At 57.2% G+C, this 27580-nt stretch overlaps 11 protein-coding genes across 11 annotated transcripts; 6 read left to right on the top strand and 5 right to left on the bottom strand.

Moving 5' to 3' along the window:
- Positions 1-314: 314 nt before the first annotated feature.
- On the bottom strand, positions 315-2288 carry B0H64DRAFT_396830 (glycosyltransferase family 57 protein). Its single transcript, XM_062803838.1, has 3 exons — positions 2069-2288; positions 1740-2012; positions 315-1676 (listed from the first exon to the last, which is right to left on the bottom strand). Exons 1-3 carry the CDS (start codon positions 2143-2145, stop codon positions 521-523), a joined length of 1506 nt encoding a protein of 501 aa, XP_062659431.1. The 5' UTR covers positions 2146-2288; the 3' UTR covers positions 315-520.
- A 666-nt stretch (positions 2289-2954) lies between these two features.
- On the top strand, positions 2955-4320 carry B0H64DRAFT_321961 (concanavalin A-like lectin/glucanase domain-containing protein; the record flags this gene model as incomplete). The annotated part of the gene is made up of 2 exons (XM_062800540.1): positions 2955-3052; positions 3117-4320. 2 exons carry the CDS (start codon positions 2955-2957, stop codon positions 4318-4320), a joined length of 1302 nt encoding a protein of 433 aa, XP_062659430.1.
- A 144-nt stretch (positions 4321-4464) lies between these two features.
- Positions 4465-7190, bottom strand: B0H64DRAFT_474807 (putative Xaa-Pro aminopeptidase). Its single transcript, XM_062808068.1, has 7 exons — positions 6821-7190; positions 6604-6746; positions 6408-6534; positions 5962-6343; positions 5698-5887; positions 5071-5632; positions 4465-5002 (listed from the first exon to the last, which is right to left on the bottom strand). The coding sequence occupies exons 1-7, from the start codon at positions 6892-6894 to the stop codon at positions 4789-4791; spliced, it is 1692 nt and encodes a 563-aa protein (XP_062659429.1). The 5' UTR covers positions 6895-7190; the 3' UTR covers positions 4465-4788.
- A 777-nt stretch (positions 7191-7967) lies between these two features.
- Positions 7968-11660, bottom strand: B0H64DRAFT_158745 (fungal-specific transcription factor domain-containing protein). The gene is made up of 5 exons (XM_062798552.1): positions 11011-11660; positions 10179-10932; positions 9489-10115; positions 9040-9424; positions 7968-8979 (listed from the first exon to the last, which is right to left on the bottom strand). The coding sequence occupies exons 1-5, from the start codon at positions 11408-11410 to the stop codon at positions 8062-8064; spliced, it is 3084 nt and encodes a 1027-aa protein (XP_062659428.1). The 5' UTR covers positions 11411-11660; the 3' UTR covers positions 7968-8061.
- Positions 11661-14627: 2967 nt separating this feature from the next.
- B0H64DRAFT_323841 (26S proteasome subunit RPN7-domain-containing protein) lies at positions 14628-16296 on the top strand (the record flags this gene model as incomplete). The annotated part of the gene is made up of 5 exons (XM_062800630.1): positions 14628-14691; positions 14817-14861; positions 14929-15209; positions 15278-16039; positions 16096-16296. The coding sequence occupies 5 exons, from the start codon at positions 14628-14630 to the stop codon at positions 16294-16296; spliced, it is 1353 nt and encodes a 450-aa protein (XP_062659427.1).
- Positions 16297-16519: 223 nt separating this feature from the next.
- Positions 16520-17918, bottom strand: B0H64DRAFT_341853 (Prp18 domain-containing protein). The gene has a single exon (XM_062801251.1). It carries the CDS (start codon positions 17737-17739, stop codon positions 16594-16596), a length of 1146 nt encoding a protein of 381 aa, XP_062659426.1. The 5' UTR covers positions 17740-17918; the 3' UTR covers positions 16520-16593.
- A 61-nt stretch (positions 17919-17979) lies between these two features.
- Positions 17980-19216, top strand: B0H64DRAFT_158646 (Sin3 associated polypeptide p18-domain-containing protein). The gene is made up of 2 exons (XM_062798550.1): positions 17980-18270; positions 18339-19216. Exons 1-2 carry the CDS (start codon positions 18185-18187, stop codon positions 19015-19017), a joined length of 765 nt encoding a protein of 254 aa, XP_062659425.1. The 5' UTR covers positions 17980-18184; the 3' UTR covers positions 19018-19216.
- Positions 19217-19545: 329 nt separating this feature from the next.
- On the bottom strand, positions 19546-20033 carry B0H64DRAFT_442271 (uncharacterized protein; the record flags this gene model as incomplete). The annotated part of the gene is made up of 4 exons (XM_062806627.1): positions 19546-19599; positions 19692-19807; positions 19902-19937; positions 20012-20033. The coding sequence occupies 4 exons, from the start codon at positions 20031-20033 to the stop codon at positions 19546-19548; spliced, it is 228 nt and encodes a 75-aa protein (XP_062659424.1).
- Positions 20034-20671: 638 nt separating this feature from the next.
- Positions 20672-21838, top strand: B0H64DRAFT_158649 (uncharacterized protein). The gene is made up of 3 exons (XM_062798551.1): positions 20672-20839; positions 20892-21274; positions 21337-21838. Exons 1-3 carry the CDS (start codon positions 20808-20810, stop codon positions 21741-21743), a joined length of 822 nt encoding a protein of 273 aa, XP_062659423.1. The 5' UTR covers positions 20672-20807; the 3' UTR covers positions 21744-21838.
- Positions 21839-22679: 841 nt separating this feature from the next.
- On the top strand, positions 22680-25136 carry B0H64DRAFT_322906 (uncharacterized protein; the record flags this gene model as incomplete). The annotated part of the gene is made up of 2 exons (XM_062800586.1): positions 22680-23538; positions 23593-25136. 2 exons carry the CDS (start codon positions 22680-22682, stop codon positions 25134-25136), a joined length of 2403 nt encoding a protein of 800 aa, XP_062659422.1.
- A 1453-nt stretch (positions 25137-26589) lies between these two features.
- B0H64DRAFT_323961 (uncharacterized protein) lies at positions 26590-27322 on the top strand (the record flags this gene model as incomplete). The annotated part of the gene is made up of 2 exons (XM_062800636.1): positions 26590-26919; positions 26987-27322. 2 exons carry the CDS (start codon positions 26590-26592, stop codon positions 27320-27322), a joined length of 666 nt encoding a protein of 221 aa, XP_062659421.1.
- Positions 27323-27580: the final 258 nt, after the last annotated feature.

Below are 27580 nucleotides of genomic sequence, written 5' to 3'. Positions count from 1 at the left end.
CTCGTCAGCTGAGGAGAGATGTGTGGTGCTCGATAGCAGGTTTCTTAAGAGCCACCCGTTTCTGCTTTTTCTTCGAAGAGTTTGTCGAGGGTACCCTGACCGCTTCCGTCCTTGCTTCCTCGCAGGTACTTCCCCACTCTTCAAAATGGTGGTCGCAGAAGTTTGTGGATCTCAAGCAATCTCAGCCAATCAATTATTCGCGATGTCGAATGACAGGGGCGACCCTTTGTTCGCGAGGGAAAGAGACGAGACGAAAAGAAAATAACGTCCGATTTTTAGTCGAGACTAGCCTGCATACAGCTTATAACACATCTCGATGACCGTACTTTTCGTCATTTTCCCTTGAACTCTTTCTTATTTTTCAGCCTCTTGTTCCAGGAGAAAAACAACCGATTAAACTTGGCGCGCTAACCATAAACGGTTGGACGGCCCATCGGCTCGCTATGACGACGATGCGGACATCAAGTGATGGTAAAATTTCAATTCTGCATCTTTCTCCTATAACTCAACTTCCATCAACCTATGACGTGAAATACACAACCATGAAGCCCACCCAGCTCCCGACCACCCCTATTGCCGAGTATGAACTGGTGAACATCAAGGGTAGAAACTCGTAGCTCTTGCCAAACACAATCCCGTGACCCAGTGAGCAATACACAATCAGCGGGATGCTAATGGTGATGTAGAGCGTGCTGAAGCGGTCAAACAGGAAGAACCGGGCCCGGCTCGATGCGGGCGCCAAGCGGTCGAAGGCCATCAAGAAGAGAATGAGCCAAAATACCGTGTAGACCGTCTTGAGAGGAAATTCGGCCGGCGTGAACAGCAGCGGGAAGAGGGAGACGTGGCCCGCCACCGCCAGCGGTCGGAATGCGCCCAGATACCGTCGGTCCTTCAAAGCGATGAGGCTGAAGGGGATGATGACCAGGAGGATGGCCTTCTCGTGGACGTGCCAGCCGAAGAGAAACGAAGCATAGCCGCACAGCGTGATAGCCCCGATGAAGTTGTCCCACGTCGGCTGAGAGAAGAGCTTGAGCAGCGGAATGGTCTGGAAGAGGAGTGTCAAGGCGAAGCAAATCCGCGGCGTGACGTCCGGGAGGACCGCAAAGGATGTGTCCCCGACCAGGCCGCGCGTGACGCTTTGCAACGCGCCCTCCTTTACCGCCAATCCAAGCCGAGGCGCCAGGATGATCAGGACTCGGTCGACAAACGAGTACATGGCCCACACATTCGGTGCCCAGTAAGCATGGCAGAGGCCACGCGAAAAGGGGAACAGTCGGCTGAAGATCTGGGGGATTTGCCCCTTGAGCGCAAACGGCCCGAAGGCTGTGCCGAGAATTGCCCCAAGGCCGACGCCCAACTTCATGCAGTTGAGGAACTGGATCCGGAAAACCGACTTTGGTGAGAGGCAGTAGGCCCTCAGGAGGAAGACAAAGTAGGCCGGCGCCAGGTAGAGGTAGATGTGCTTCATGCACAGCAGCGCAGCGAACAGGAGGCCGCTCCAGAGCAGCGTCGACTTCTTGCGGGCCAAAACCAGGGACGCGATGAGGATGCCATACATAGCGCCATTGTACTGGAAGTGGATGTGGTCAATGATAAAGAGACCCGGCGAGAGTAGGATGGAGATGGCGGCCGCCTGCGCGGCTCGTTTCGATGCTCCATGCGACGAGTCAATGAACCTGCTATTCGTCAGCCCCAAGGCCACACCCTCGATAGCCACCGCAACAACCGGGTTCACCTACATCTGCAGCGCCCAAACCAAAAGCAACTCGCTGATTATCACGGTAAACCTCTGAAAGTATACCGTCTGCCAGCTATCGTACTCGAGGTTGTACAATTTGAGCATGGCAGGGTCGACCAGCTTCGCGACCTGCGACATGATCCATTCGAAGTAAGCGAAGAAGGGCGGGTAGTCGAGCGTCCATTCTGATGCCTTTTCGTAGTACCATTCCCATAGGGGCAGGCTGTTGGTGATGGCAAGCCAGTTGCGGTGGACTTCAAAGTCGGTGGATTTGCTGTCGATGGCATTGTCAGCCGAGGAAAGAGCTCAATAGGGGTGCGTTGAGCTTACTAGGCCGGGAAGAGCAGAATCTTCAATGCTCCGGCTACAATCGCGCATTGCGCGAGCGAAGGATAGATCTCGGTCATGGCGGCATGCGGGCTGCCATGAACTGAACTGTGAGACTTGTCACTGGCCTCAGCGTCGCATGGGAGCGGTTTCCTGCCTGCCGGTCTCCAATTTGAGAGCTCTCAAAGTTTTAGTGGAGACTTCTCTGGGATTTGGAGAAAGATGCCAGCCACAAAGGGAAAGCCAGCACACGCCACTGTGACCAGCCACACTAGCCACACTCAACCACATTTCCCCCGCTGTGGAGACGAAGACATACCCCTGTTGCTCCAGGTTCCAGTTGGAGCAACAGCCTCCGGCAACCAAGCCCCTCAGGGGAGCCTGTGTTAATGCACAGCTGTTCTCTTCGGAGGGGAGGCGCTCACATCTCGGGAGCTGTGTCTCGGACACGCCAGGGCACAACTCTTACTTTTTGTTGGAGTTACTTAGTTATGTGAATTATTTATTATCGTATGCACATAGTTACCGCCTCATGGCAGTCCTCATTTCCCCCTGATCTTTAGTTATTTTGGCCCCGCTAGGCAATTGCCCTCGTGTTTCAACATCTCGTAACTATCCTCCGTGTTTGCTTGTCCCATTTGTGTTCTCCACATTGGCCAAAACCACCGGCCCGGATTGTCGTTGAGAGAGCTGCAAAGTGTCCTCAACCCCGAGCACACCGGGAGCTCCGTTCTATTCTGCCGGAAACTAGAACCGGGGAGCCGACCTCCGAACTAATAAATAATAGCTTGCCACGCGACTGCGCTCTTGCCGGCGACATCTTGTCAACTATACACCCCTTCTGCCGTCCAAACCCAGACTTGACAGCTTCCCTTGACGCCTGCTCAAGATGCGCTGGACGACGAGCTATGCCCTGCTTGCGGCTGGGTTAACCCACGCACAAACCCAATATCTCGTCAACGAGCTCAGCTTCGGCCACAGCCACAGGTAACACCCTCTCTAAGCACAATTCGTCCAATTGCACTCGCTAAGACAGCCCCTCAACCAACAGGATAAGCCCCGAGGGGACACAGTCGATACCGAACTTCTCCCTCCAAGGCCGGCCCAATGTGCCCGAATTGCTCTCGGACAAGGTCATCCTCACTCCCGTAGCGCCGGGGAACCAGCGCGGTGCCGTCTGGGCCGACAAGTCGCTGCAGAACCAAAACTGGATCGCCGACGTCGAGTTCCGGGCTAATGGCCCGGAGCGGGCCGGGGGCAACATCAATATTTGGCTGGTGAGGGACGGCGCGCACGTTGTCGGGTCCGATAGCGTTTACTCGGCGGGGAAGTTCGAGGGGTTGGGCCTGGTGATCGACCAGCACAGCGGGTCGGGCGGCATGCTGCGCGGCTTCCTCAACGACGGCACGACCGATTACAAGAACAACCACAACGTGGATAGCCTGGCCTTTGCCCAGTGCAGCTTCACCTACCGCAACCTGGGCCGCCCGACCCAGATCAAGTTGCGGCACACCGAGGACAAGTTCAGCGTCGAGGTGGCCGGCCGGCACTGCTTCCAGAGCGACAAGATCCGCATCCCGAGCGGCTACAACTTTGGCATCACGGCCGCCTCCGCCGACAACCCGGACTCGTTCGAGGTCTTCAAGCTGGCGGTGCTCACAACAAACGACACCCCCCAGCAGGACGGCAACAATAACAACAATAACAACAACAACAACGGCAACAAGCCGCGCATGAACTTTGGCCGGAGCGGCCAGAACACGGTCGACGACCCGTACGACAGCGTGATCCCGGACGAGGAAGCCGAGAAGTACACGTCGTCCAAGGAGCAGTTCGCGGACCTGCACAACCGGCTGCAGTCGGTCAACCACCACCTGTCGACCATCTTCCGGTCGATCGGGCAGAACGCCGGGGTGGGCGAGCAGCGGCACTCGGAGCTGTCGTCCATGATGGGCGAGCTCAAGGGCCTGATGGGCCGGCTGGAGAAGGTGGACGTGATGGAGCAGCGGCTGCGGGACATCGAGACGGAGATGCGCGGCATGCGCACCGAGATGGCCGGCCGCCTGCGCGAGTCGGAGAACGCCATCAAGTACCACGTCAACGACAAGCACGAGACCCTCGCCGAGAACGTAAAGACCCACGCCAAGTCGGGCCACGCCCGCCTCATCTGGGTCGTCATCGGCAGCCAGTGCATCCTCCTGGGCGCCTTTGCCTACTACAAGCGCAGGAAGACGTCGCCCAAGAAGTATCTGTAGAGGAATGCGGGTTTGGTGGGGTTGCGGAGTTGCGGTTGAGTATCAGTTCATGATGGGATGCTGGATGTACAGATTGGGGTTTTGGCGTTATTCTGTTTTTTTTTTTTTTTGTTTTTTTTTTTGTTTTTATTGCATATCCCAGTTGGTGGTTGCTTCATAGGAGGAATTAAAAGCGTACTTAGCTTATGATACCTATGTTTTCTTTGGTGATCAGATATTGCGGGCGGCTAGACTAGCGTTCATCCCAAGTGTTTATCCCTGAGCTCTGTTACGGTTGCAACTTGATATCCTCACGGCGCCGTTTTCAGACGTCAAACTTCAGACCGACGTTCAGCACAGCAGCCATCTCATCCTTTTACCAGCCGGCGAATGGGGCATGCTCTTTGTATTTCATCTTATGTTTTTGCTTCCGACCATCTCAAATCCAACTCGCCATCGCCCAGTCCCCATATTCTATCTAGCATCACATTAGAGCGGAGTCGGCTCGTTCATACACTTCAGCATCTCATCACCTTTGGGCGCCCACGTCAGGTTCTCATACCCGTCCTTGGTGACCAGGATATCGTCCTCGATGCGCACGCCACCAACGTCCCAGTACTTCGCCAGAACCTCCGCATCGATATACTTGGCGTGGTCCGGGTCGTTGAGGAAGTAGCCCTCGATGTACTCGCGGCAGAAGTAACTAACATCACCACTTGTCAGCATATCATCCCCTCCACACAGCACATCAGAAACGGCGAATCAACTCACATGCCCGGCTCAACCGTCACAACCATCCCCTCGGCCAGCTTCTGCCCCGGCCCGCCCAACGACGCCGCCATGGCCCCCTCCGGGCGATTCTCATCCGCCCACAGCGCCGCGACCACCCCAGGCGTCATCCCCTCGCGCTTCATCCTCATCCCCATCCTGCCACCAACCCTCCCACCGCGCGCACCAGCACCCCCAGCAGCAGCAGCACCCCCCAACAACAGCCTCTCCCTCCCCGAAACATCATGCACCTCCAACCCAACATGATGCCCCAACCCGTGCGGAAAGAACGCCGCCACCGTGCCCCTCCCCAAAATCTCCCCCTCGCTCCCCCCCCTCAACACGCCCAACCGCAGCAACCCGGCAACAGCCACGGCACAGGCGTGCGCGTGCAGCGCGCGGTACCGCACGCCCGGCCGGATCTGGGCGATGCATTCTGCTTGCATGCGCTCGACCAGCCGGTAGATGGCGCCGGCGTTACGGGAGAAGGTGCGTAGGGGGATGGTGCGGGTCACGTCGCTGGCGTAGCAGTGGTATTCGGCGCCGGCGTCGAGGATTAGGAGTTCTGTGTGTGCCTGAGGTTAGTAGTGGGTTTGGTTGAGGGGGGGTTGTGGGTGGGTGCGGGCGTACGGCGGTTCTTGAAGGGTTGGTTGTTGTCGGCGTAGTGCAGGGTGCTGGCGTTGGCGCCGGAGGCGGCGATCACCGGGTAGGCCTGGATGGGGGCGCCGTGGGCGGTGCAGTAGCCTGTGAAGAGGGAGTCGACCTCGCGCTCGTTGGTGAAGCGCTTGATGCTGTGCAGGACGGCTTTATGCGCGGCGCTCTGGAGGGGGAGGAGGGTTAGCAAGGTTTGGGTTTGGGGTTGGTGAGGTGAGACGGTGGCTGGGAAAGGCCTACGGAGATGGCGTTGGCCCGCCGGATCAGGGCGATCTCGTGGTCGGTCTTGATAACGCGAGCCGCGTCCATGGCAAGCCTCAGGTGGGTAGTGTCGACTCGGACAACTACCATGAGGTGATCAAGCTTGGGGATCTGGTCCCGGTGCAGCACATAGATTGTTTCACCCGGCTCGAGCGCAGGGCACAGCGTCTCACTGAGGGTTTCGATGTAGCGCACGTCATCCACGTCCGAGGCGGCTTTGCATTCCTCTGGTGTTGGCACCCCCCCAAACCAAAGCACTGTCTTGGGGTCGATGCGTGGGACCCAGAGAACCAGATGGTCTTTGCGTATGTCGTAGGTCACGGCGCACCCTTGGAAATCGGCGCCAGCCATGTAATAGAAGCTAAAGTAGGTTAATGTTAGATTGGAATCATCCTGTTTATCGTTTGAGAGTGCCCTGCACATACTATCTGCGTTGACGGAACGTGGGACCCATATCTGAGTCCTCGTAATACTTCTCATCCTGACCGGGGAGGTAGATGAGGCCCTGCTTCGCCCCGAGCTCGTTGGCAACCTTTCGAGCGTGTGTTTTTGCTGGAGGAGTATATCAGCACCAGGGGCCTGGAGAGGTCATCCACGGAGCGAGGGAGGGCCAATGCTTACCGGGAAACTTGCCCAGACCTTCCAGCCATTTTTGGTTGAGCCGGCGGTTGTATATCATGCCATTGGGGTCTTCGGAGACTTTGCTCGTCGCTGCCCTCTCTGTCGAAGGCGTCGAAGATGAGCCAGGCTTGAGCTCGATGGAACTGCAGGAGGCCAAAAGTCATGAGCGAACATGGTTCAATCACTACAACCCCATGTTATGGCGGAAGCAACTTACAGTGCATCAAACTCGTCGACAGCCACAAGGTCATAAGAATCGTCGTGAAACTCCATCTTTGACTCGGTCGCCATTTTGGTTGAGTGATGGTTCTGTGGTCACTGGTCAGTTGTTGTTGTTTGGTGAGAGTAAGCATGTGAGCACATGAGCTGTCCATGATCGGCTTAGTTAAGTGGCTCAGCAGTGAGCTGAGTTGTGGATGGACCTCTCGAGTTGCGGTGTGGCCACTGCGTGGCTTTTGAGACTCGGACATGGGCAGACGGAGGTTTTTTCTATAAAAAGAAAAGAAAAGAAAGAAAAAAACTGGTAAGTAGAGACGTAAAAGTACGTTGAAATGTAAGGAAAATAGTCAGTTACTCCAGTTGTTAGCTGAAGCGAGTACAAGATGCTGTCAATGTAACGTTTTATCAACACCCGCCAATGACAATCACGTCCATGTTGCTGAGTAGGGAGGGAAGGACTTGAGGGTAATATACTCGTTTTATATATACGTACCTACCTAGGTTCACTGTTGTGTTTACCAGTACCTATGCGAGATGTCTTACTGACTGAGTACTTTTTCTTTATTTTCTTTTTCTTTTCCTGTTGTGCTCCCCTCCTCCAAGACTTCATGGACAATGCCTGGGTGTGCTGTTTTCCTCTCTGGCCGCTGGAGCTTGTCTCTTTCTAACGCAACCGAACCGCCTCACCCCCTTTTCCAGTCATTTGGCCCCCCTCTCATGTCATCCGTTTCGTAGCATGTAACGAGAGTCCCGTCCGAGAGTCTATCCCATGTCTAACCGAGAAAGCGAGCGCTCGAGCACCAGACTCGATGTGTGTATGTCATCCATTCCCAGACCACAGATCTCGGTTCATTCCCGGTGTTCCATCCCGTCTTTTGTTCCTCTTGGGTATCAAACGGCAATTCACCCCAGTGAATCAAACACAAAAATGCCGTCAAATGGCTGGATTTGGCCTCCCCTGCTTTCCTTGGTATTCGGCTTTTCCGTGCCGAGTTCCATATCGCCTTGGTTTCGCACTCTCAGGCGCATCCCGCCTCCCGGCACTGCAATGATGCGAGGTCGACATCTCAAGTCGTTGTTGACATGTCCTGCTGCTGAGTCGTGGCGGAATCACCAGCGCGCATTCATCGCCATGGCCCCGTCGCCTTCTTCTGCCCACCCATTCACCCTCGAATACCGCTCCCCTCCCCCCCGCCCCGTCATCCTCGAGTCGTTGCCTCCCATACCTTAACAGCTCCTTCATCGATATCCGGGATTGCCCAACATATCATCCCACTCGCCTCGGAAGCTCGGATCCGTCAGCATTTCGTCCATCATAGCGCCGCTTTGCTGCTGTTGCTGTTGCTGATGCTGCTGCTGTTGTTGCTGATGCTGTTGCTGGGTCATCTGCTGGTGGTGATGCTGCGGCTGCTGATGTGCGTGGCTTCCGTGGTCGGGCTGCATTGTGAGCATGCCGGGAGTGTTGTACATTTGCGCCGTTGCGTCCAGTCCGTGCTGCCCTTGCCTCTGTGGCCCTTGCGACATGAGATACGAGGGGATAGGCTCCAGAAGCTGCCCCTCGATCCCGTCGTACATGTTGGGGATGTAGAACTGCATGGCGTCGTGGGACTGGCCGGCGCTCGATTGTGGCGTCTGGCTGCCCGGATGCTGGGTAGCGGGATCTATCGGCGGTTGGTTCGGGTAGGCGAAGGGGTCTTCCGAGGGAAACATCATCGCGTCCATCTTGTACAACGAGCTGGCAGGTCCGCCTGCGGCCTGCCCTTGCTGAAAACCTTGCGTATGTCTGTGCATCGTTCCCTGTGTGCTGCTAGAATCTGAACCCGTCCCCGACATGGGCATGTTCATGGGTAAGATATCCTGGAGGTTGGTAAAGTTTTGTCCCGCCAGGCTGCCATGTTGAAACCCGATGGTGTCGAAGGATGCTGTTCTTTGAGGCGGGGCTCGTGCCTCTCGCCGAAGCAGGCCGATCGCCGGGCGAGTCATCTCTTCTGATCTCCGCTGTGGTATGCCGTCCTGTAAATCAGGGCGGCTGGGTAGCGCCGCGCTGCCTGCTCTTGACCCTTGGGACGAGGTTGTGACCGGAGCCGATCGTTTCTTCGTCGGCGTTGGCCGCCCCGTGGGTTTCTTCACTTGGTCTGGTAACTGGTCAAATAGGGGCTGGTCACTGTTAATATCGTCTCTTCTATCGCCCGTAGTGGTGAAGGTAGGGGGACATACGTTGAGAGCAACAGTTATACGGTCGGCCGCCAGGCTCCGTTTCGCAAGAGTTGCGATGACGTCCCTTCCAGCCTTAGCATCGGCCAGTATCTCGGCAGACCCTGGTTTATCGGGGTTTTCCAGGACAAAGAACACGAGAGAAAGTATGGCAAAGAACTCGGTATATAAAATAAACCAATACGGTCCGATAAGTGCCCCGTGTTTCTGGATCTCGCTCCCGATGTGAATGATGTTCCGCGATACGGTAATGCCCGCCGCAGCGCAGTGATAGTAGCGGTTCTCGACTTTCTTGCCGGCAGTTAGACGTGGTGAGATATAGTGGAGGAAAGGTCTGTACAGCATCATCTGGACATGGGCGTAGCCGAAGCGGAGGAGGGTTCGAACACTGTCAAAGGGTCAAATTAGTCCATGGCAGGTATGAGATGTGGAATACACCGGGAGTCACGTACCGGATAACCTCGATCGGGCCGTCATGGCTTGGCCGCCAGTATTCGTTCAGTTGTGATTGCCAATCCTGGAGCTCCGACTCGATGGCCTGAACCCGAGAATAGTTGATCAAGAACGTCCTGTCGGTTCGCTGCTCTTTTACACCGTCCGTCATCCCCCGGAGCGGGTATATGTTTTTTACCACCTTCGCAAGTATCCTCATAAGCTTGTTGTGCGCGTTGAACGCCTGAAAGTAAGACGGTGTACCTGCAGGCGGCATCGTGATTGCGTCTTTGGTAATGTACTCGTCGTCTACCTCGGTCGGAAGGGGTTGGTCGACATCCTCGTCGTGGAGCAGAAGAGGGAACCCCAGGATAGCGGAAACGTAAAAGTCCATTTGGCGGATAACATGAAATACCCGCCGCCTGGACTCGTCTTCGATCGGAGTAATTTTGTCGTGTGATAGGTGGCGGTGTAGCCCCATGCGCAAGCACGATCGGAGAGCGATTCCGAGGAACGCGTAGCAGTCGCTGATGTTGGAAGTTGCTTGGAGGAACAGGATCATGTACACGAGCGCCTGGAGAGAAGCCATGTCGCGACATTCCGCAACATCCTGCAGGATTAACCGCGCGGTTGTATAATATTTCACCCTAATGGGCGGGGTTAGAAAAGAAACGCGCAGCAACGGAGACGGGGGGGACGCGGGAACTCACCCTTCTTTCACCGCCGACTTGTAGGTCACAGGGTCCTCCGACTCGTGGTCCTGGGAGACGTTGTACACGCAACCGAGTGCTAGCACCGAGTAGAGCAAGCCAAGGAACCTGTGCTCATCGCTACCCCAGGATTCTTGTGGCGTCGTGTAAAGCTTGTCGAGCCTTTCGTAGAAGGTCGGCTGGTGGACGATCCGGAGGAGGCAAGTAGCACAATCGAGAGAGTAGTAGCAGAGTGTGCGTACCCGTTCCAAGGGAGGGAGATCGTAGATGGCGGGAGAGTTGGAAGGCGAGCTGGCACCGGATTTCGGGGAGTCGAGGCTGAACAGGCCAGGCGGTACCGATGGTCGAGGCAAGAAGGGGATGTGGTATTCATTTCCGAGGAGGGTTTGAAAGTGGTCTTTCATACGCTGGAGGAAGACGGCGCCCGAGGAGATGCCATTGAAATCCCATTCGCCGGTCTCTTTGAGTTCTAACTGGCCGATTGACTCGATCATGGATATGATCTGAGGGTCTTGGCTCTCCTCTTGCTGGTCCCTGGAGGCCTCCATCTTGAGCTCCATGGCGCGAGCCCTGGCCTTCTCCCTATTTCGGAACTCTTGCTGGACTGCAGGATCCAGATTGGGGTCGGCAAGATCAACGTCAGGCATGAATTTGCGCAACAAACCCTCGGCTCGTTGGAGCCTCGCCTCCAGAGCTTCGATGTACTGGGGGGCGGGGTTCCTGCGGCGGTTAGACGGTTTATCGTACGTGCACTCTGCAAGCTGTCAGCGAAATCGAGCTCGGGGGAGTTGGGGGCGGGGGCTCAAAGAGGAGGGGGTTCGGGTGGTGTTACCATAGCTGTACACCGAGCAGTGCGTACACGGCTGCTTCCCATCGCACTTGATCTTCTTCCGGCGGCACTCGTCGCATGCCCTCGTCACCCTGCGGCGTTTCTGTAGGGGCATGCTCGGGGCCTCTCCAAGGTCGTCCTGCACTCCGGAAGCATCTTCGGACTCTGGCTTAATGGAACCTTGTCTGGGTGACCTGGCGCTCTCGGACCGGGAGACGAACTCATCCAAAGACAAGTCGGCCGAATCCTCACCGGACATCTCGGGGCTGTTCGCGGCGGCCATGGTCCTCGGTTGGATGGCGGCCTTCCTCGTGCTGCTCCCAGCCCGGCCAGCACGCGGAGGGCGCGAAGCTGGCCGAACTGCGCGGGGGACAGACGTGTTGTCAACAGTCGGGCCCGTCATGGTCGTCTCCAGGTGTGAGCTTGCGCGGGGAAGTCACGGAGATGTTTCCTGTCTACCTCCGTGTGGATATCTTGCCCCGTCGCGATAGACTTTAGGTGTATGTTCGCATGTCTGGCCCACGGGCGCGGCGTGTTGTTCAAGTGTCTACACACGCCGGAACCGGGAGTCGGGATTCGGGAGTCGGTAGTCGTTGGAGAATAGGTAACAAGGAGTAGGCTGGGCGTTCGAGCGCGGGCGGAGAGACCCGACGAGGGTTTGAAGCCCGCGTGGGTGATTTCACGCCAGACCCCCCAGTTCCCGAGACGGGGGGGAGGGGTGGCTCTACGAACGAGGACTTTTCCCGTTTGAGCCGACACCCTGTCCTTTGGGATCCCCTGAAAGCTCTATCCTAGGTTGGCTCCGCTCGACGTGCTGGGATTGAGCAGCAGCTGAGTGGGTGAACGGAGTGATGGGGGAGAGCGTTGCAGAAGCAGTCGGCCACTGCGGAAGTGCAGCGCGTTATGGACAGGAGTTGTCAGGATCCGGTGCGAATGTGGACCGCTATCCCCAGGGGGGTCTTTCCCGGGAGCGAGGCAGGGATGGGGGGAGGCGGGAGCCGGTGCCGACTCGGGGCTAGTGTAACACGGACCAGACGAGACGAGACGGGCGTCGATGATGCCTCGGGAATGGGTTATCATGGAGGGCCGTGGGGAGAGCAAACATATCTAGGTAATAACGAAACCGAGAGAAATTAGGAGAGAGGTCTCGGGGAGAACAGGACGATCTATACGCACCCTGCCGTGGCTGGAGGACGAAGAAGCGAGAGAGAAATCGATAGTTAGCTAAGTCGAGCTGTCAGTTCGGACTCGGCAATGACCGTTCTATGGTTGGATGGGGGGGGCGGTTGGGAAAGTTGTGGAGCATCTGTATGCTCCTATAGTGTGTACACACACAGTATGTACACGCCGACCGGTAAGCTCTGCGCTGCGCTGGGATTCGCCGTCGAATCCCATAACTGCGAATAAATTACAGCCTTTTCTCGGAGCAGCCGCAGACTCCGTGTCTGTGGGATCCCAATTCTCCAATTCTGCCCACCAGCTGCGTGACGCATGTTGTGCGCGACCACGAGGGCAGGTGGAGGGAAATCGCCTCCACGTCCCGGGGTCCCCCAGCCGCATGCCGTTCGGCTGCTTCCATGTTCCCAGGACTCTGGGGTAGTTATCTCCGACTCCGACGCAATGGGCACGGGGGCACGGGGCCTCCTGAAGCGAAACCCCGGGGACACACGGATTCTCCGAATTGGTTGTTACGGGACAATTGCGGCCGGGCGGGATGGCGGGAGAAGTTGGGTTCGGATCGAGCAGCGTTCTGCATCGTGGATATTTTCAAGCTCCGCTCCCCGTGGATCTTTCCAAACTCACGGTGGATGCAGCAGGGCGTTGAGGTTTGTGGCGGTCGTCGGTGCGAATTCTTCTTGGCTCCCCCTTCCGGTCCCGAGAACCGCCGCGTGTCTCCATCTCCGTCAGTGCTGACTCTTACACAGGAGTTACGCGTTGCTCGGCGTGTTGATGGGAACCGAACCCCTATCGTGACAACAAGCCTCGAGCACCGCTCGTTTCCGGATTTATTCCCGAGTTGGGATTCAGATGCGAGAGGAACAGGAATGGCTCGCTCGCTCAATGGAACATGCAGAAACTGGAAGGCGTGGAAGAACGCGGGTGGATAGAGTGGGGAACCACTGTGCAAACCCCATCAATGATCCACAGCAACGTTAACTGACGGTAGGCACGGGAGGTCTGACCTTCCCAGATCAACATCTCAACCAAACTCGCAGCCAGGCAGCCAAGGAGCCAAGCAGCCTGGCGGGCAGTTGCGGGTTGGTGCCAGTGGCGGCGGCAACTGGCAGAGTTCAAGTCCTACTCGTGTACGACTCTGATGGTGCTACGTACTACTTGCCCGTGGTCTTGTGGTGTCCCCTGGAAGGTGCAACGCTTCTTTCTCTCATTGTTGGGAAGGAGCCGGATACTGGGCAGGTGCGTTGCGGCGGTCGCACCGAAGGGCACCCTCCTGCAGGGTGCAAGCCGTCAATATTGGGGCAGCATCGGGATGCGTATTTTGAGCAACAACCCGCAGCGGCCCCAGCATATCTTGACAAAGCACATCCCACAAGTGCAGGAGATGGGAAACGGGCATTGGCGATCTCGAAAGGGTGGGGAAAGCATTGGCGCACTAGGGGCTTGGCTGACGTCGGTGTACAGACTTGGCATGCACGAACCCCAGGCGAGGTGAACAGGGGTCCCCAATCAGCCCATCGTGTCCATGTTGTCGAACGCGCACTGTTCTCAACTGACGGGGGTCCGGGGAGCAGACTTTTTCCAAATAACGGGCCTCCCGAGCTTGGCCCGGAGAACCGTCGCATTCTTGGAGCTCGGCAGCTGGGACTGGAGTGTTGGGGGAAGACGTCTCCCATGTCATTGTGGGCGGCGTTTCTGGGCATCGAGGATCTTGGAGATCCGATTCGCGGTCGGCTACTTTTACCATGGACCCCTTTTTCGTGGCTGCCACTTTGGGATTCCCGGAGCATGGGCCGGGTAGCCTGAATCTCGGCGGGTTGTGTCTCCCACGCCCGTGTGGGTGTAAGCAGCGAAAGAACCTCCGAGAACGATCCGACTGCGTGGACGATCAGTTAAAGATAGAATAAACTATTGAACGCCGTCTGTACAATCGCCAGGGGGGGCTGTCAGCCTTACAAGTACATCCTGTCGTACTGTGCACCAAAACACTTCACACCTCGGCGACCGAGGCACTCCCCGAGAGCAAAAAAGTCCAGTGGCCAAGTCGTCGTCGAAGAATGCCTGACTTCTCTCCAAATCGCCGCATTTGACGGGGTCCACCTTGGCCCAGTCATGTGCGACGACTGGTTCCTACCTGATACAGACTCGTTTCGCCATCATCTGAAGTGCGCGCATTTGCCTTTATTTTCCGTTGCTTGTGATGGAACTGAAGGGGACCATGAAATGACAGGGCTGAATTTTGAGAGAAGAGCTGGGAGCAAGCAAGCAGGAGGAGCCCCACACCGTTACCCCGCCATGGACGACACTTGGCTGCCTGGCTGGCCTTGCCTGGCCTCACCCTCTCTGTCGGACGCTTCAGCCTCACCAAGAAAGCTTCCACAGCTTGCAGCCTTGTCAAGCTGCCATCGACCACCCGCATCGTTTTGGCTTTGAGAACATCAAATATGGCGGACTCACTGCTGGCATTCTTCACTCTCATGGACAACCAAGATGGCACCATTGTTAGAGGTATCCCAAACTTTCCCCCACCTCCGCCCAGCTCCTCCCAGAACCGTGCACCGCGTTGGGCAACCCCGCGGTCGGATGGATTCATGATTAAGGCCAGTAACTGACTTGGAGACTTGGACGGCCAGAACCCCCAAACTTTGATCTCGACCTTTACATACAGAGCTACAGAGGTCAGCACTTTCGGTGTCCTAACCAATCTGGTTTCCGATGGCTTTATTCTGATTCATCCCCACCTAGGCCGTGCTCGCTTCGATCGTCTCTTCCTCATCGGCCGCAGCTCGGTGCCGTTGTGCGTTGATGCCTTGAAATTAGCCATCGCCGAGGCCAAGAGAGGCAAAGACACCCACCGATACAGGGAGGCCGTGGAGTGCCTGCGGGTTGCAGCGCCTTCGGAACCGGAGGCGGTGTTCGATCAAAAATGGCTGGAAGCACAGGACGCAGAAAACAAAACCGAGACCAACCGCTTGCTCAAAGAGCTTAAAGGATACAAGAATAATCTCATCAAGGAGAGCATTAGGGTGGGTTTTGGTTGTTTCCATCATGTGGTCCTTTCCTCGTTAACGTGGCGTCACTTCCCCGGTACTAGATGGGCAACGAAGACCTCGCCAAGCACCTCGAGAGCATCGGCGACCTCAACGCTGCGAGCGAGACATATTCAAAAATGCGGCCGGACGTCAGCACCGCGAAGCAGCTTCTCGACGTCGGCAAGCATCTAGTTCGAGTGTCGATTCAGCGGCGCGAATGGGATATGGTGAGCGCGCACTTGAGTAAGATGGGGGGTGCTCAATCTGCAGAGGACGAAAAGGCCGTCCAACCGTACCTCAAGATCGCCCACGGCATCGCGTTCTTGGGGCGCGAGAAGTTCAAGGATGCCGCGCTCAGCTTTCTTTCGGCCGACTCCAATATCCCCAGCTCGACATACGGCGAGCTTGCCAGCCAAAGCGATGTCGCAATTTACGGCGGCCTCCTTGCTCTCGCGTCTATGGACCGTAATGAACTGCAAACCAACGTGCTTGATAACGCACAGTTCCGGACGTTCCTGGAGCAGGCACCGCACATAAGGCGTGCTGTTGCGCAGTTTGTTAGTGGCAGGTACTCTGCATGCATCGCCATTCTCGAATCCTACCGTCCGGATTACCTACTCGACATTTACCTTCAGAAGCACATCGCCGCCATATACTCCCAAATTCGGAGCAAGTGCATCATCCAGTACCTGACACCGTTCTCATGTGTCAGCTTGGACACCATGAATAAGGCGTTTGGGGGCCCGGATCAGGTCATCGAGGATGAACTGGCCAACATGATTCAGTCGGGCGCGCTGCAGGCTCGGATCAACACGATTGACAAGGTAAATCCCAGTTTCCCGCTCGGATATCCCCGTTGCACTGTTTAACCCCACTCCAGCTCGTAACAACCAAGGCGGCGAACCCAAGAGCGCAAATGCAAGATTCGGCGCTCCGGATGGCCGAGAACTACGAGAAGCAGGGCCTTGACCGCCTCAGGCGGATGGGCCTCGCCGCGGCCGATCTCGAGCTCAAATCAGTAAAAAAGTCGAACCCCTTCGGCAGCCAGAGCGACCTTATGCTTGAGGAGACACTGGGTTAAGTTGACCCATGACCAACCGAGGGGAAAAGGACGGTATTTGATTAGTCTGCTCGTTATTGCATTGCACGGAGGGCGAGGGCGCTTCGGAACTTGGGCGGGATGATACGGGAATGGCTGGTAATGTTGCCGATTAGAGTACCGTACTATCATATAGTCATGGCGGGCCACGTCATGGCTGATAAACTTGAACGATCATGACAGCCACAGGCAAAGAGGTCTCCCGCTTTGGAAGCCATGAAGAGTGCAAGTTCGATTCGCTGGGTATCACTATTCTGCTTGTTTCTCTAGCATCCACTCTCACCCCATCAACTGGCGGACATCCTCGGACGGCCAGCGAACCTGGGCAAAGGTCAGGCACCGTTTGATGCTCTGTAGATACTTGCGTGTGACCTCGCTGCCCATGATATGACCCCTTTCACCACCATGTAGCTTCTCGCGGGCACTACGCTCGTGAATGCCCACCATGGTAACACCAATAGGCCACGCCGCCTTACCAATGCTAAGGCGTAGATACCCGTCGTTGGCATCGACATATCGCCGTTCTTGTGCCGCCTTGACGATCTCGATGACCGCCTCGAGGATGCTCTCGTCCAGGTCACCCTGCTCGAACTTGCGGAAGAGGGGTCGCATCGTCTCCTTGCTGGATATCATCGCGCTGTGCGCCGCTTGTCCGGCAAAGGTCTCGGCGTTGTCCTCGCGCGCCAGCGCCAACTCCCACTCCCGCAGAATCATGTTGAAGTAAGATGCCAATTGCCGGAAGAGGAGCCTGCGGGCCTTCTTATCCGAAGCAGGCGGCACCGTGTCGGGAACCTTCATGTCCTTTTCCTCAACGGGCAGCAGTGTCGTCGCGATCGGTCCCGCAGCGGCCGCCAGCGCCCCGCCCCTCACAGCCTTCCTATACCGCCTCAGCCTCGCCGCATGGCTCTCCCCAAACAACACCGCCGGCTCCCCAAGCCCCCTCAACTTCGCAACCAGCTCCTCCTCCGGCACATCCCCCGCATCATCCCCATCCAAATCCCCATCCAAATCCTCCCCCTCCCCATCCCCAGCCTCCCCTTCCCCATCCCCAGCGGCAGCAGGCAACAGCTCCGGCAGGCCCAACCGCTTCCGGCGCGCGCGCTCCTCCTCGGCCTCGCGCGCCTCGCGCCGCGCCCGCGACTCCTCCGCCAGCCGCCGCCGCTTGTCGTCGCGCGCCCGCGCCTCCTGCGCGGCCTCCTCCTCCCGCTGCCGCTTCGCGGCCGCCTTGCCCGCCCGCGCTTCTTCCAGCGCCTTCTGCTCGGCGAGGTAGGCGGCGCGGCGCGCTTCTTCGGCTTCGCGGCGGGAGATGTATTTTGCGGGGGCGGGGGCGGTGGTGGTGGTTGAGGATGTGGAGGTGGGTTTGTTGCTGCCGCTTTTGGGTTTGGATTTGGAGATTTCTTGGGACATGAGGGCCTCGAAGTCCATCTTTGCGGTCTTGTCAGAGGTTGTTGTTGTTTTGGGGGTGTTGTCGTCGCGTTGGATGGGTGGTGTAATCGATGATACGAGGGAGATTGTCGATTGAATCAACCGGCTCGGTAGTTTATTTGTTGAAGGCTCGATACCAAAGGAATTGGTTCGAGGTCGATGGAAGTGGTTGTGAAATGGTCGAGGTTCTGGACGCTCAGCGGATCATGGCCCGCTAAAATTCACGAAGCGCTGCGCCCCGAGACGGCCCCACAGGGCGGGATGCGCTTTGTCGCGGCAGGCAAGCACAGCTTCAAGGTCCCGAGCTCACCTCCATCTTCCAACCTCCGAGATCTTACAGTCAATCTACCTCGGGGCTTTAATATTCGTGATAAAGGGAATTTAGTTAATCAATGTTACTACGTTTCTCAACTTCCCCCAGAAACCGGTCCATATCACCGCTACCATGAGCACACCCGACCTTGACAAAGAGAAAGAGGCATCGCCGCCCTTCCTGTTGAAGCTCTTCTATCGCACAGGCGCGTTCCATAGGTACCTATATACATCCCTTCCACTCTATACCCGATACCCAAAGAGACACCAGCCGCTTACCCTGCCAGGCCAGATGAATTCAACACACCCTCACTCCCACCCCACCTGCCCATCCACACCTGGAGCACCTGCAGCCTCGCCGAGCTCTCGGAGCACATGCTCGACGCCTCGCCCGCGGTGCTCCCGGACCCGGCCATCGGCACGCGGCTCTCCTTCTGCCTCATCTACGCCGACACGCGCGCGCGCATGGACATGCCGCCGCGGTACGTGTCCAAGCCCCTGGGCTCGGTGGTGCTCGGGCGGGGCGGACCGGGCGCGGGGCCGGACGAGGGCGTGGCCGACGGCGAGCCCGACGACGGCGCCCTGACGCTGGCCGACGCGCGCTTCATCACGGGCGACTTCATCTGCTGCGCCATCCTGCCGCCGGACGAGCTTACCGGTGACGTCGCGCCCGCGAGCGCCGCCAAGATGGGCCGTGGGGCGGGGGTGGGTGAGGCTAGGGGTGGTCATCTGGGTGCGCCGCTGCCGTTCTCAGGGCCGAGGCAGAGGGATTACGCTGCGCCGGGGGGATTTCGTGGGAGAGGCGCCTGGGGTGGCGGTTCACGGGGTGGTTATGGGGGTGGTGGGAGGTTTCGTGAGCGGGACGAGCCGTTTGGGAGGGGAGGGGTTCGGATGCCGGAAGGAGAGTGGCGGAGAGGGGATCGGTTGCCGGATGACCCTCCTGATAATGGACGGTGGGGAAGATGAGATCTCGAGGGTTAAGGGGCAAAACGCAATGAGGAAACGATCGGTTGGGGGGATGCTGCGGCAATCGACGGCTGGCCATCGCACTTGCCTGATCAGTTGTATTTGTATTCGCAGTCTTTCTGAAGTTGGTCTTTGGAGTTTGAGCTAACGGACAGGCGTTTAATGAATACCATAAAACCACGTTTACTGGCACTCCCGGTGCTCGCCCGCTTCACTTGGAGGGACTTGAGCCCTCTTTTTCGTCTACTCTCCCGTGTTGGCTCCTCCTTGGCCCAATCCTTGTGTACAAGCTGAATCACCGATTTCTGGAGTCTAGCTATCTCTCCCTCACGAGAGTAGTCCGCCGCTTGCCATAAATTCCAACGTACGGCATCCCGCCGTGCCTCATCAATAGATTGTCACGATGTCGCTGATCGGAGATCGGGAATTGGTATAAACTGTGTCGATGCAAGTCTCATTTCCGGCATCCCGTCTCGCGCCCTTATGTACAGCAGACTTGCTCCATCTGCACCGTGATCATCCGTATCCTTAGCGTTCACTGATAGTGTCGCCCCTCCGCTTCCCCCGGAGATCCCATAGTCCCTGGCAAGCACAGTTAGTACCCAATCCCGACCCGAACTGGGCCAGCCGTGGCCACTGGCCCATGCTTCCCGCATCCCAAAGAAAGAACTCACATCGTTCTTGTAGCCCAGGTACCCGAGAATCCCCGGGATTGCGATCACGAAAACGAACGAGACGGTGGCAGTCCGCTTCGTCCACCTGAAGTACTTGTATCGGTTCGAAGACAGGTCTGCGCAACGGTTAGCCTCGCCCGGTTCGTCACTTCGCCGTTATTTCGCTGCCACATCGGTAGGAGGGCGGGGTTGAGGAGGAAGTCGACGTACTCCCGATCCGGACCAGGGCCGGGTCCATGGCCATCTCTGTTCGCGCGGATACAGGTTAGCTGAGGTAGTCATAGCCAATTAATTGGCAGGGGGGTTGTTCGGAGGCGCACTGTTATGCGGTAGACCAGCCATCTTGGAGTGCGAGGGTCTGTCCCTGGCAGTACGGAGTGGCTGTTGTGGGATTCGATCGAGGGGTTCGCTCGAGATTCGAGGTTAGACGATAACTGCTCGCATGGAGCTCAGCAGCGCATCTGGTGGTTGATTGGTCTTGGCGCCGAGAGCATGGTGGATGGTGGGGCGTGCAGGATCACGTGCGCCACGCCTTCCAAGATGGTGAGAACCCTTTCCAGGTTGCGCTTTCCAGACAAGAGACGATGACGGCAGATGATTTGCGCAGTTCAGGACTGGGCTTCCATCTCTCTTTTGTTGGTGAAATCGAGGTTTACATTAATCAGTGACATGTGCTTAATTGCGATTTTGGAACGAGTGTTTTACCCATCGTATCTTCTTTTGTCTCCGCCTTTCCAGCTGTTTGTTCATTGTCGTTGCATTGGCGACCGATCACAACTCGCACTCATCCTCGGCAAATCTGGTCCGCGGGCCAGGATATCGCCGGATTGTCAGTTTTTGTGACGGCAAATCGACCGAAGGAGCGTTGATCTCGGCGAGTTGACTAGCATCGCCAATCCCACCACGTGTGATAGGAAGCAAGTCTCGGCCTTCTCCAAGTGGAGGAGGGAGCACCATCATTAGATCCCAGTGCCTCGGCATCCTACCTCCCTCTTAGCTTGCCTCCGTCTTCCTCTCAACATTTTATTTGAAGGAGCTTCCACCCTTCTTCTACACCACCAATTCGTATCCATCTCCCTCTTAGCAAAAGGATTCATTCACCTTTTATACACGATCATGGCGGATGAAGTGAAAGTCAAGCTACATTGGTAAAATCCCAAGCCCACTTCTCCCCGTCCAATGCTACTGACACCGCGCAAGGCTCGATGGCTCCCGGGCTCAGAGCACTCTCTTCCTGCTCGAAGAGCTGGGGATCCCGTACGAGCTCGAGATTTACCATCGCCAAAAGACCATGCTGGCGCCGCCCGAGCTCAAGAAAATTCACCCACTGGGCAAGTCGCCTGTGATCACTGTCACGGCACCGGATGTCCCTGAGCCTATCGTTCTCGCAGAGAGTGCGTTCATCACGCAATACCTATGCGACCACTTTCCCAAGGGCAAGGCTCTTGTGCCACAGCGCTGGAAAGACGGCAAGGAGGGCAAGGTCGGCGGTGAGACAGATGAATGGATGCGGTACCAGTACCTGCTGTACTACATCGAGGGCAGCTTCATGTTCACTATGGTTCTGCACTTTATCCTTAGTGGTATGATAACCGCCACAAATGCAGCCGTGGATACCTGGATCACGCTGACAAACTGGTGGCAGGGCTCAAAGGAAACAACGTCCCGTTCTTCGTCCGGCCTCTTACGACACTCATCGCAAACCAGTTGATCGCCATGATCGTCCTGCCAAACATGAAGCGTCACTTCGGGATGATGGAGCAGTTCCTGGAGACATCACCTGGCGGCGGCGATTACATGTGTGGTCGTAACATTACTGGTGCCGACATCATGCTCTCCTACCCGCTCATTGTCGGAAAGGATGGCGCGTTTGATGGCATCGGCAAGTGGGAAAAGGGCTCGTTCAAGGAGACATTCCCGAAACTCCACGCCTACGCCGAGCGTCTGGCAGCAGAGCCGGGATGGAACAGATCGGTAGATAAGATCAAGGAGATCGAGGGCGGCTTTTCCATCCTGCCCAACCCTGGCGGCCAACCGTCTGCGCGTATCTAAGACGACGGCCCGGCCTCAAACCTGGCCAAGCCGTCTTATGGCCGCAGAACAAGCCTTTTTTTCGGGCGGCACCTGTTACCAGGTTGGCCGAGAAAGATGTACCGATACGTGGGTCCGACAAGACCGAGAGGCGCGGTTTGGAGGCGGGGCGGCCGGAAACGTGTGGAACCATCCTGAACCAAGCCCCCAATGGCATTTCTCCGATGCGCTGTCACAAGCTTTTCCCTCGATGCCAAAGTGGATCTGGAACGACGAGTTAGAGATGACGTCAAATACAATCAACAAGTCGAACAACTGGAACAATCTCAACAAGAACCCGCCGAGCCCGCAATTGGCCGAAATGAACGTGTGTGTGCCACGCTGACAGATGGGATGACACGAATGACACTAATGTTAGGCATCGAAATCAGGTACAGACACGATATCCAATTGAGATTGGGGGCCAACCCTCATTGGGATGGCACCGCCGCGATGGGGTACTTTTTTAACCCCCATCCCTACCAACTGTTCCAACCGCGGACAAAAGAAACGGCCCTGCAGGGGCGACTGAGCCTCCGAGCGACCCGACCTGTTACCCATAATGGGCCATTACCCATCCTACCAAACCCAGCCATTTTCAGCCTCAGCTGACTGCAGCAGCTTTAAATGCCCGCATGGGGAACCATCTGATTTTTCCCCACGAAATCCTTCTCGTTGCGTTTTGATCGTCCATGTTTGCGCGGAGGACCTTGCATGGGGCGGGTGAACAACAACAAGGTTGAGAGACAGACAGGCATCTGAATTTAAACCCCGACCCTCTCAACAACCTCGGCTTCATCTTATCTGCTCAAATTTAAGCCTGCCGTCCTTCGTATTGCATCGTTTTCTTTTGGCCTGTCGTAGGCATTTCATACCGCCCCCACGTTGGCGATGTTTTCTTCAACGACATCTTACATAATGGAGGGTAGGGCAGACTCGCCCTCGGTCGCCGTCATGCCGCCGTCGCTGTATCCGGCGCCTCCGGAAGAAGAGGGGGATTCACCGCAATTGGATGCTTCGGAGGAAGATGAACTGGATGTTGACCAAGACGACGCCCAGTCGTTCCTCCAGCCGGCCATCAGCCCTCTAGCAACCCTTCTCACTTCGCCGAAGACTCCAACGGCTGATAAAGTCGCGGCTTTCGAACGCCGGTCTGCGGGACTCTTTGAGATGCTGGAGAGTGACGAGCCGAGTCAAGACGGGCGGACGGTGCCAGTGCCCGGCGGCGTGTCCGAGGAGTCCGATAACCCACCTGAAGGCCGGTCGCCGCTGGTACTTCCGGCGCCGTGGCAAGCTGGGCCGAAGCAGTTCATGGTTTCCGAAACCGGCCGGTTTCGATCATCCATGGCCGCGGCATTTCAAACACAATCAAGACAGCATCGCTCACAATCAGCCGGAGAGAGTGCTCTGAAAAGGCTATCAAAGGCCTTGCCATCCATCTCGATCCCCTCTGGCCTCATTCCCAACATCCCGACGCCGACCTTCTTCTCGTCTAGCGCGAGTTCGCCGCAGAAGGATTCACACGCATCGCAGCCTCAAACATCGACAGAACTTTTATCACCTCTCACTCCTTTCCCGGTCCGACCGGATTCTGCAAGACCTCGAACCCTACGACACACAACTTCGGACGACTCTCTTCTCTACCACACACTATCCCGCGTGTCTTCACTCGGGGACGATGAACGGTTTGCTCATGTTCGCGAGCAAGTGAATGTGCGAATCAAGGCCATCAAGGACAGCTTCGATGGTCCCTCGTTCAAGTTACCTCAGATGCCGAGTAGGTTGTCCGTTGTATGTGCACCTCCATGGTTACATGGACTGACCAGGCCAGGTTTGCTTAACACGCCGCTGAAGAAGTCGGCAACTGATCCCACGCCAGGCGTCCACCCGTCGGGTTCCATGCAGCAGGGCCAACGTGCGAACCTAGACCCTCTGGACGCGGTGCTGGAGTCATTGACCGGAGACATTGTGGTGATGGGCGGGTACAGGGGCTCTGTTTTGCGGTCGGCCAAGGCTCCTCATAGGCGATTGTGGGTGCCGGTCAAGGTTCAACTTGGAGTCCGAAAGGTTAACCTGGAAGTTGGACTGGATCCTGAGGACGAAGAGAACATGGAGAAGAGCATCATTGCCGACGGAATGCTCAAAAGCGTTGGCCCCGTTGACATCTCGAAGCGGCTTTTCAAGAAATTGAGGGAGTGTGAGAACGCTCGCACCGGCAAGCTCAGGGTGCACGACTACGGCTATGACTGGAGGCTCAGCCCCCATTTGCTGTCGCGAAAGCTAGTCGAGTTTCTCGAGAAGCTACCTTCTAACCAACCGGGTGTCCCGAAGGAACAACGCGGCGCCCTTGTTATTGCGCACAGTCTCGGCGGAGTCATTACACGGCATGCGGTGAATCAACGCCCAGAGCTCTTCTCGGGCGTCTTGTACGCCGGCGTGCCGCAGCGGTGCATCAACATTCTCGGGCCACTCCGCAACGGCGATGCTGTCTTGTTGAATGAGAAGATCCTAACGGCGCAAGTCCACTTCTCGCTACGAACAACATTCGTCTTTCTCCCGGAAGACGGCTTCGCCTTTGTCGACAAGGTCACCAAGGAACCATACAACATCGACTTCTACAACGTCGAAGACTGGATCAAATACCGCATCTGCCCCTCCGTCTCGGAGCCCGCACTCCCCGCCCTCTCACGCAGCAGCACTTTCGGCTCCCTCCTCAGCCTGTCCGACTCCCTCCCAAGCCTTCCCCTCCGCAGCCGAAGCGGCACCCAAAGCAAGAAGAACAATTCCGGGTCAGAGATCAAGGACCTCGTCTTCAAAGACCGGACCCTCGCCCCCCAACTCAACAGCTCCTCCGCCACCACCACCACCACCACCACCACCACCACCGCCGCCGCCGCTGCCGCCGCGGACTCATCCGACTCCTCCCCCGACACAGCACCATCCACCTCCAAGACCCGGCCCGCATCCGCCGTCCGCGCGCGCAACATCGCCTACCTGACGCGCACGCTGGCCGAGACCAAACAGTTCCGCGCCGAGCTCGCGCACGTCCCCGCCCGCCAGGAGGCCAACGCCTACCCGCCGCTGGCCGTCATCTACGCCAAGGACATCCCGACCACCTACGCGGCGGGCGTGGCGAGCCGCGAGGGGATCGCCTGCGCCGATGCGTATGAGGATCTGCTGTTTGCGAGTGGGGATGGGGTTGTGCTGGCGAGGGAGGCCATGTTGCCGGCTGGCTATGAGGTTGTGCGTGGGGGCCGGGTGTGTACGGATCGTGGGCATATTACGATGTTGGGGGATTTGGCCGGGGTGGGGAGGGGGTTGGCTGCGTTGGTTAGGGGACGGGGGAAGGGGATTGGGTTGGGGAGGAAGGTGTAACTACCTGGGTACGGAGGGGATGGTCTGGGGTGTTGGGATGGAGAGGGTTGGGGTGTTAGGGTGATGGTGTGATGAGGTGTGGGACTGGGCCGGGATCGGGTGTCTTTTTTGGTACTGGCGTAGGAGGATCTGGTGTCTTTTGTTGATACCCATCATGGCATGGAAAATGATTATAGAAATATAGTACGGAATAGACTTGACATCTAGAATAGACGCAAGATTTGCCTTTGATCGATCGTTTGTCCGGGGTTAGGGTTGTTGTTGCTTCGAGCTCAATGTCAACTTTCCCGGATTTCTCGCACTTTGTCGTTTTCCATTTTTGACCTTTAACTAGTCAAATCTGAGATTAGGTCCGTCGACATCCAATCCAACTGTAACAGACATGGCCACGGCCATCCAAGGTAACGGTTCATCGGAAGAGCGCTCTCCCGTTCCAGGAAAAGCGCACTTCGATCTCATTGCCGCCGCGATGCATCGATGAGAAATGAATGCACCTCGATATTGCCCGTGCATACACCAAAAGTATCTCTCTCGAAGCGAAGACTTCAAAATCCATCATCAATCAATCTCGATCACTAAATTAGGCCCATCGACACGGCCGGCCGCTTCTCGCGGCCGCCGACCACGCGGAATTCCACCACGCCGGGCGCTTAACTGCACACCAACGAGCCAATGGCGGGGCCGCGGAGGGTGTTGGTGGTTCAGCCAATCTCGGCGCGCCTCACTGGCGCTTCGGGCCCGGCACACATCTGCACTCGTCCCTGAGATCTGGCTGGGCACCTGGGGGCTCGCCTCACTTGGTTGGCTGACTGGGTCGTGATGGGGCCTTTCTGTCTCTGGTCTTCCGCTTTCCAGAATGGCCCGCTCCCCCCGCTGCCACCGTGCCACCGTGCCACCCTCTTTCTATTTGGCGCCCGCCGGCTTGAGCTTTGCTGTGGGTGACGGGGCACAAGATGCGGGTCTATTTCCGGGCTTGGGATGGCCAGGCACAGCACGGCACTGGCCCGAGGGCCGTGACGGTGGGTGGCAGTAGCGCGATGAGATGCAGCAGCCGTTTCTGTTGACGACATGATCCCGCATGGGCCTGGGGAGAGTTAACCGCCCGCCTTGTCTTGGGGCCTTCTCTTATTTGGTGGTGCTAACTATGTGCAGCAAAGTGCTACTTACTAGTCGGGGGATGATCGGACTGGGTGAGGTTGGGTGAGTGGACGGGGTATTAGTATCGTGAGACCTGCCCGTCGGGTCCCTGCGTTCCTGTTCCTGTCAGTGGCTTTCGTTGTCTGTTCTATTTCCCTTCTCCTATTCTTCTCTACGGGTTCTGTTCTGTTCTGTTGGTCTTCTTCTGACCGTTTCGGGTTGCACCACTTCTCGTCTTCGTCTCGAGCCTTGATACCCCCTTTCTCCTTGCTTGAGCAGTGCTCGTTGTCAATACCGAAAAAGCCAGTATAAAAAGATGGAGAAGAGCAACCGTTCCCAGGGGTCGGCATCCTCCTTCGAGGCCGAATCCCAAGACCTCCACCTCCAGTCCAAAATGCGTACCGTCAGCATGGTTGACAGTGCCCGCGCGGGCGTCACGGTGCTGGCGCTTCTGATGGGCCTGACGGTCCTCGGCATCGCGGGCAACACGCTGCGTGTGTATGAGAGCACCCATGTCGCTCACGAGTTCATGCTGCCCCTCTGGCCGGATCACTTCAACCTCCGCCCGACCATCTCGCTTGTCATCGGCAGCGTCATCGTCTTGATCGCCAACCTCATCGCGGTCTGCTTCAGCCACGTGGGCGCTGTACGTTTCTCACCCCTCCTATATCTGTGCCAACACAACCCCAGACTAACATGCCGCTTCCTTGCAGCTCCGCGCCAAATCGGCGCTGCACACCACGGCGACCCTCATCGCGCCCATGCTCGGCCTCACGGGCGCCCTCATCGCCGTCATCTTCTACTACGCCGTCAACGCCTCCGAGGTGGCCGACACCTTCGTCTCGTGGACGTGCCGCTGGAAGGACATCCCCATGTCGCAGGCGCCGCACTGGGACACCCTCTGCCAGCAGGGCCAGGCGGGGCTGTACCTGGCCATCCTGCTGATCCCCGTCGAGGTGGCCGCCCTGGCCCTGGCGGCGTTCCAGCTCAAGGTCGAGAGGTACACGGATCGGTACCTGGGGGCGAGGAAGACCCCTGTGCTGAATTAAGTCTGGGACATGGAGTGGGAAGCTGGCCAAGGGCTGATCCGGAATTGCCTGTGGCATCGGAAATGGGAGGAAGGTTTATGGGTTCGGGTGGCCCGGTTTTTTTACATTATTTTACGGTTTCTGGCCCGGGAAATGGAAGCATGGCCGGATGTTTTATGTATTTATAATCTTTCATCGTGTGATATGACAGCAATTGCATCCCTTTATCAGAGGCTCCCGCTGTGTGAGACTTGGACGAGTTTCCTACTTGTGTTACCC

The sequence above is a fragment of the Chaetomium fimeti genome (assembly GCF_033439085.1).
Source record: "Chaetomium fimeti strain CBS 168.71 chromosome Unknown B0H64scaffold_4, whole genome shotgun sequence".
NCBI lineage: Eukaryota > Fungi > Ascomycota > Sordariomycetes > Sordariales > Chaetomiaceae > Chaetomium > Chaetomium fimeti.
Note: the sequence above shows the minus strand (reverse complement) of the source record. Positions and strands in the feature narration are given on the sequence as shown.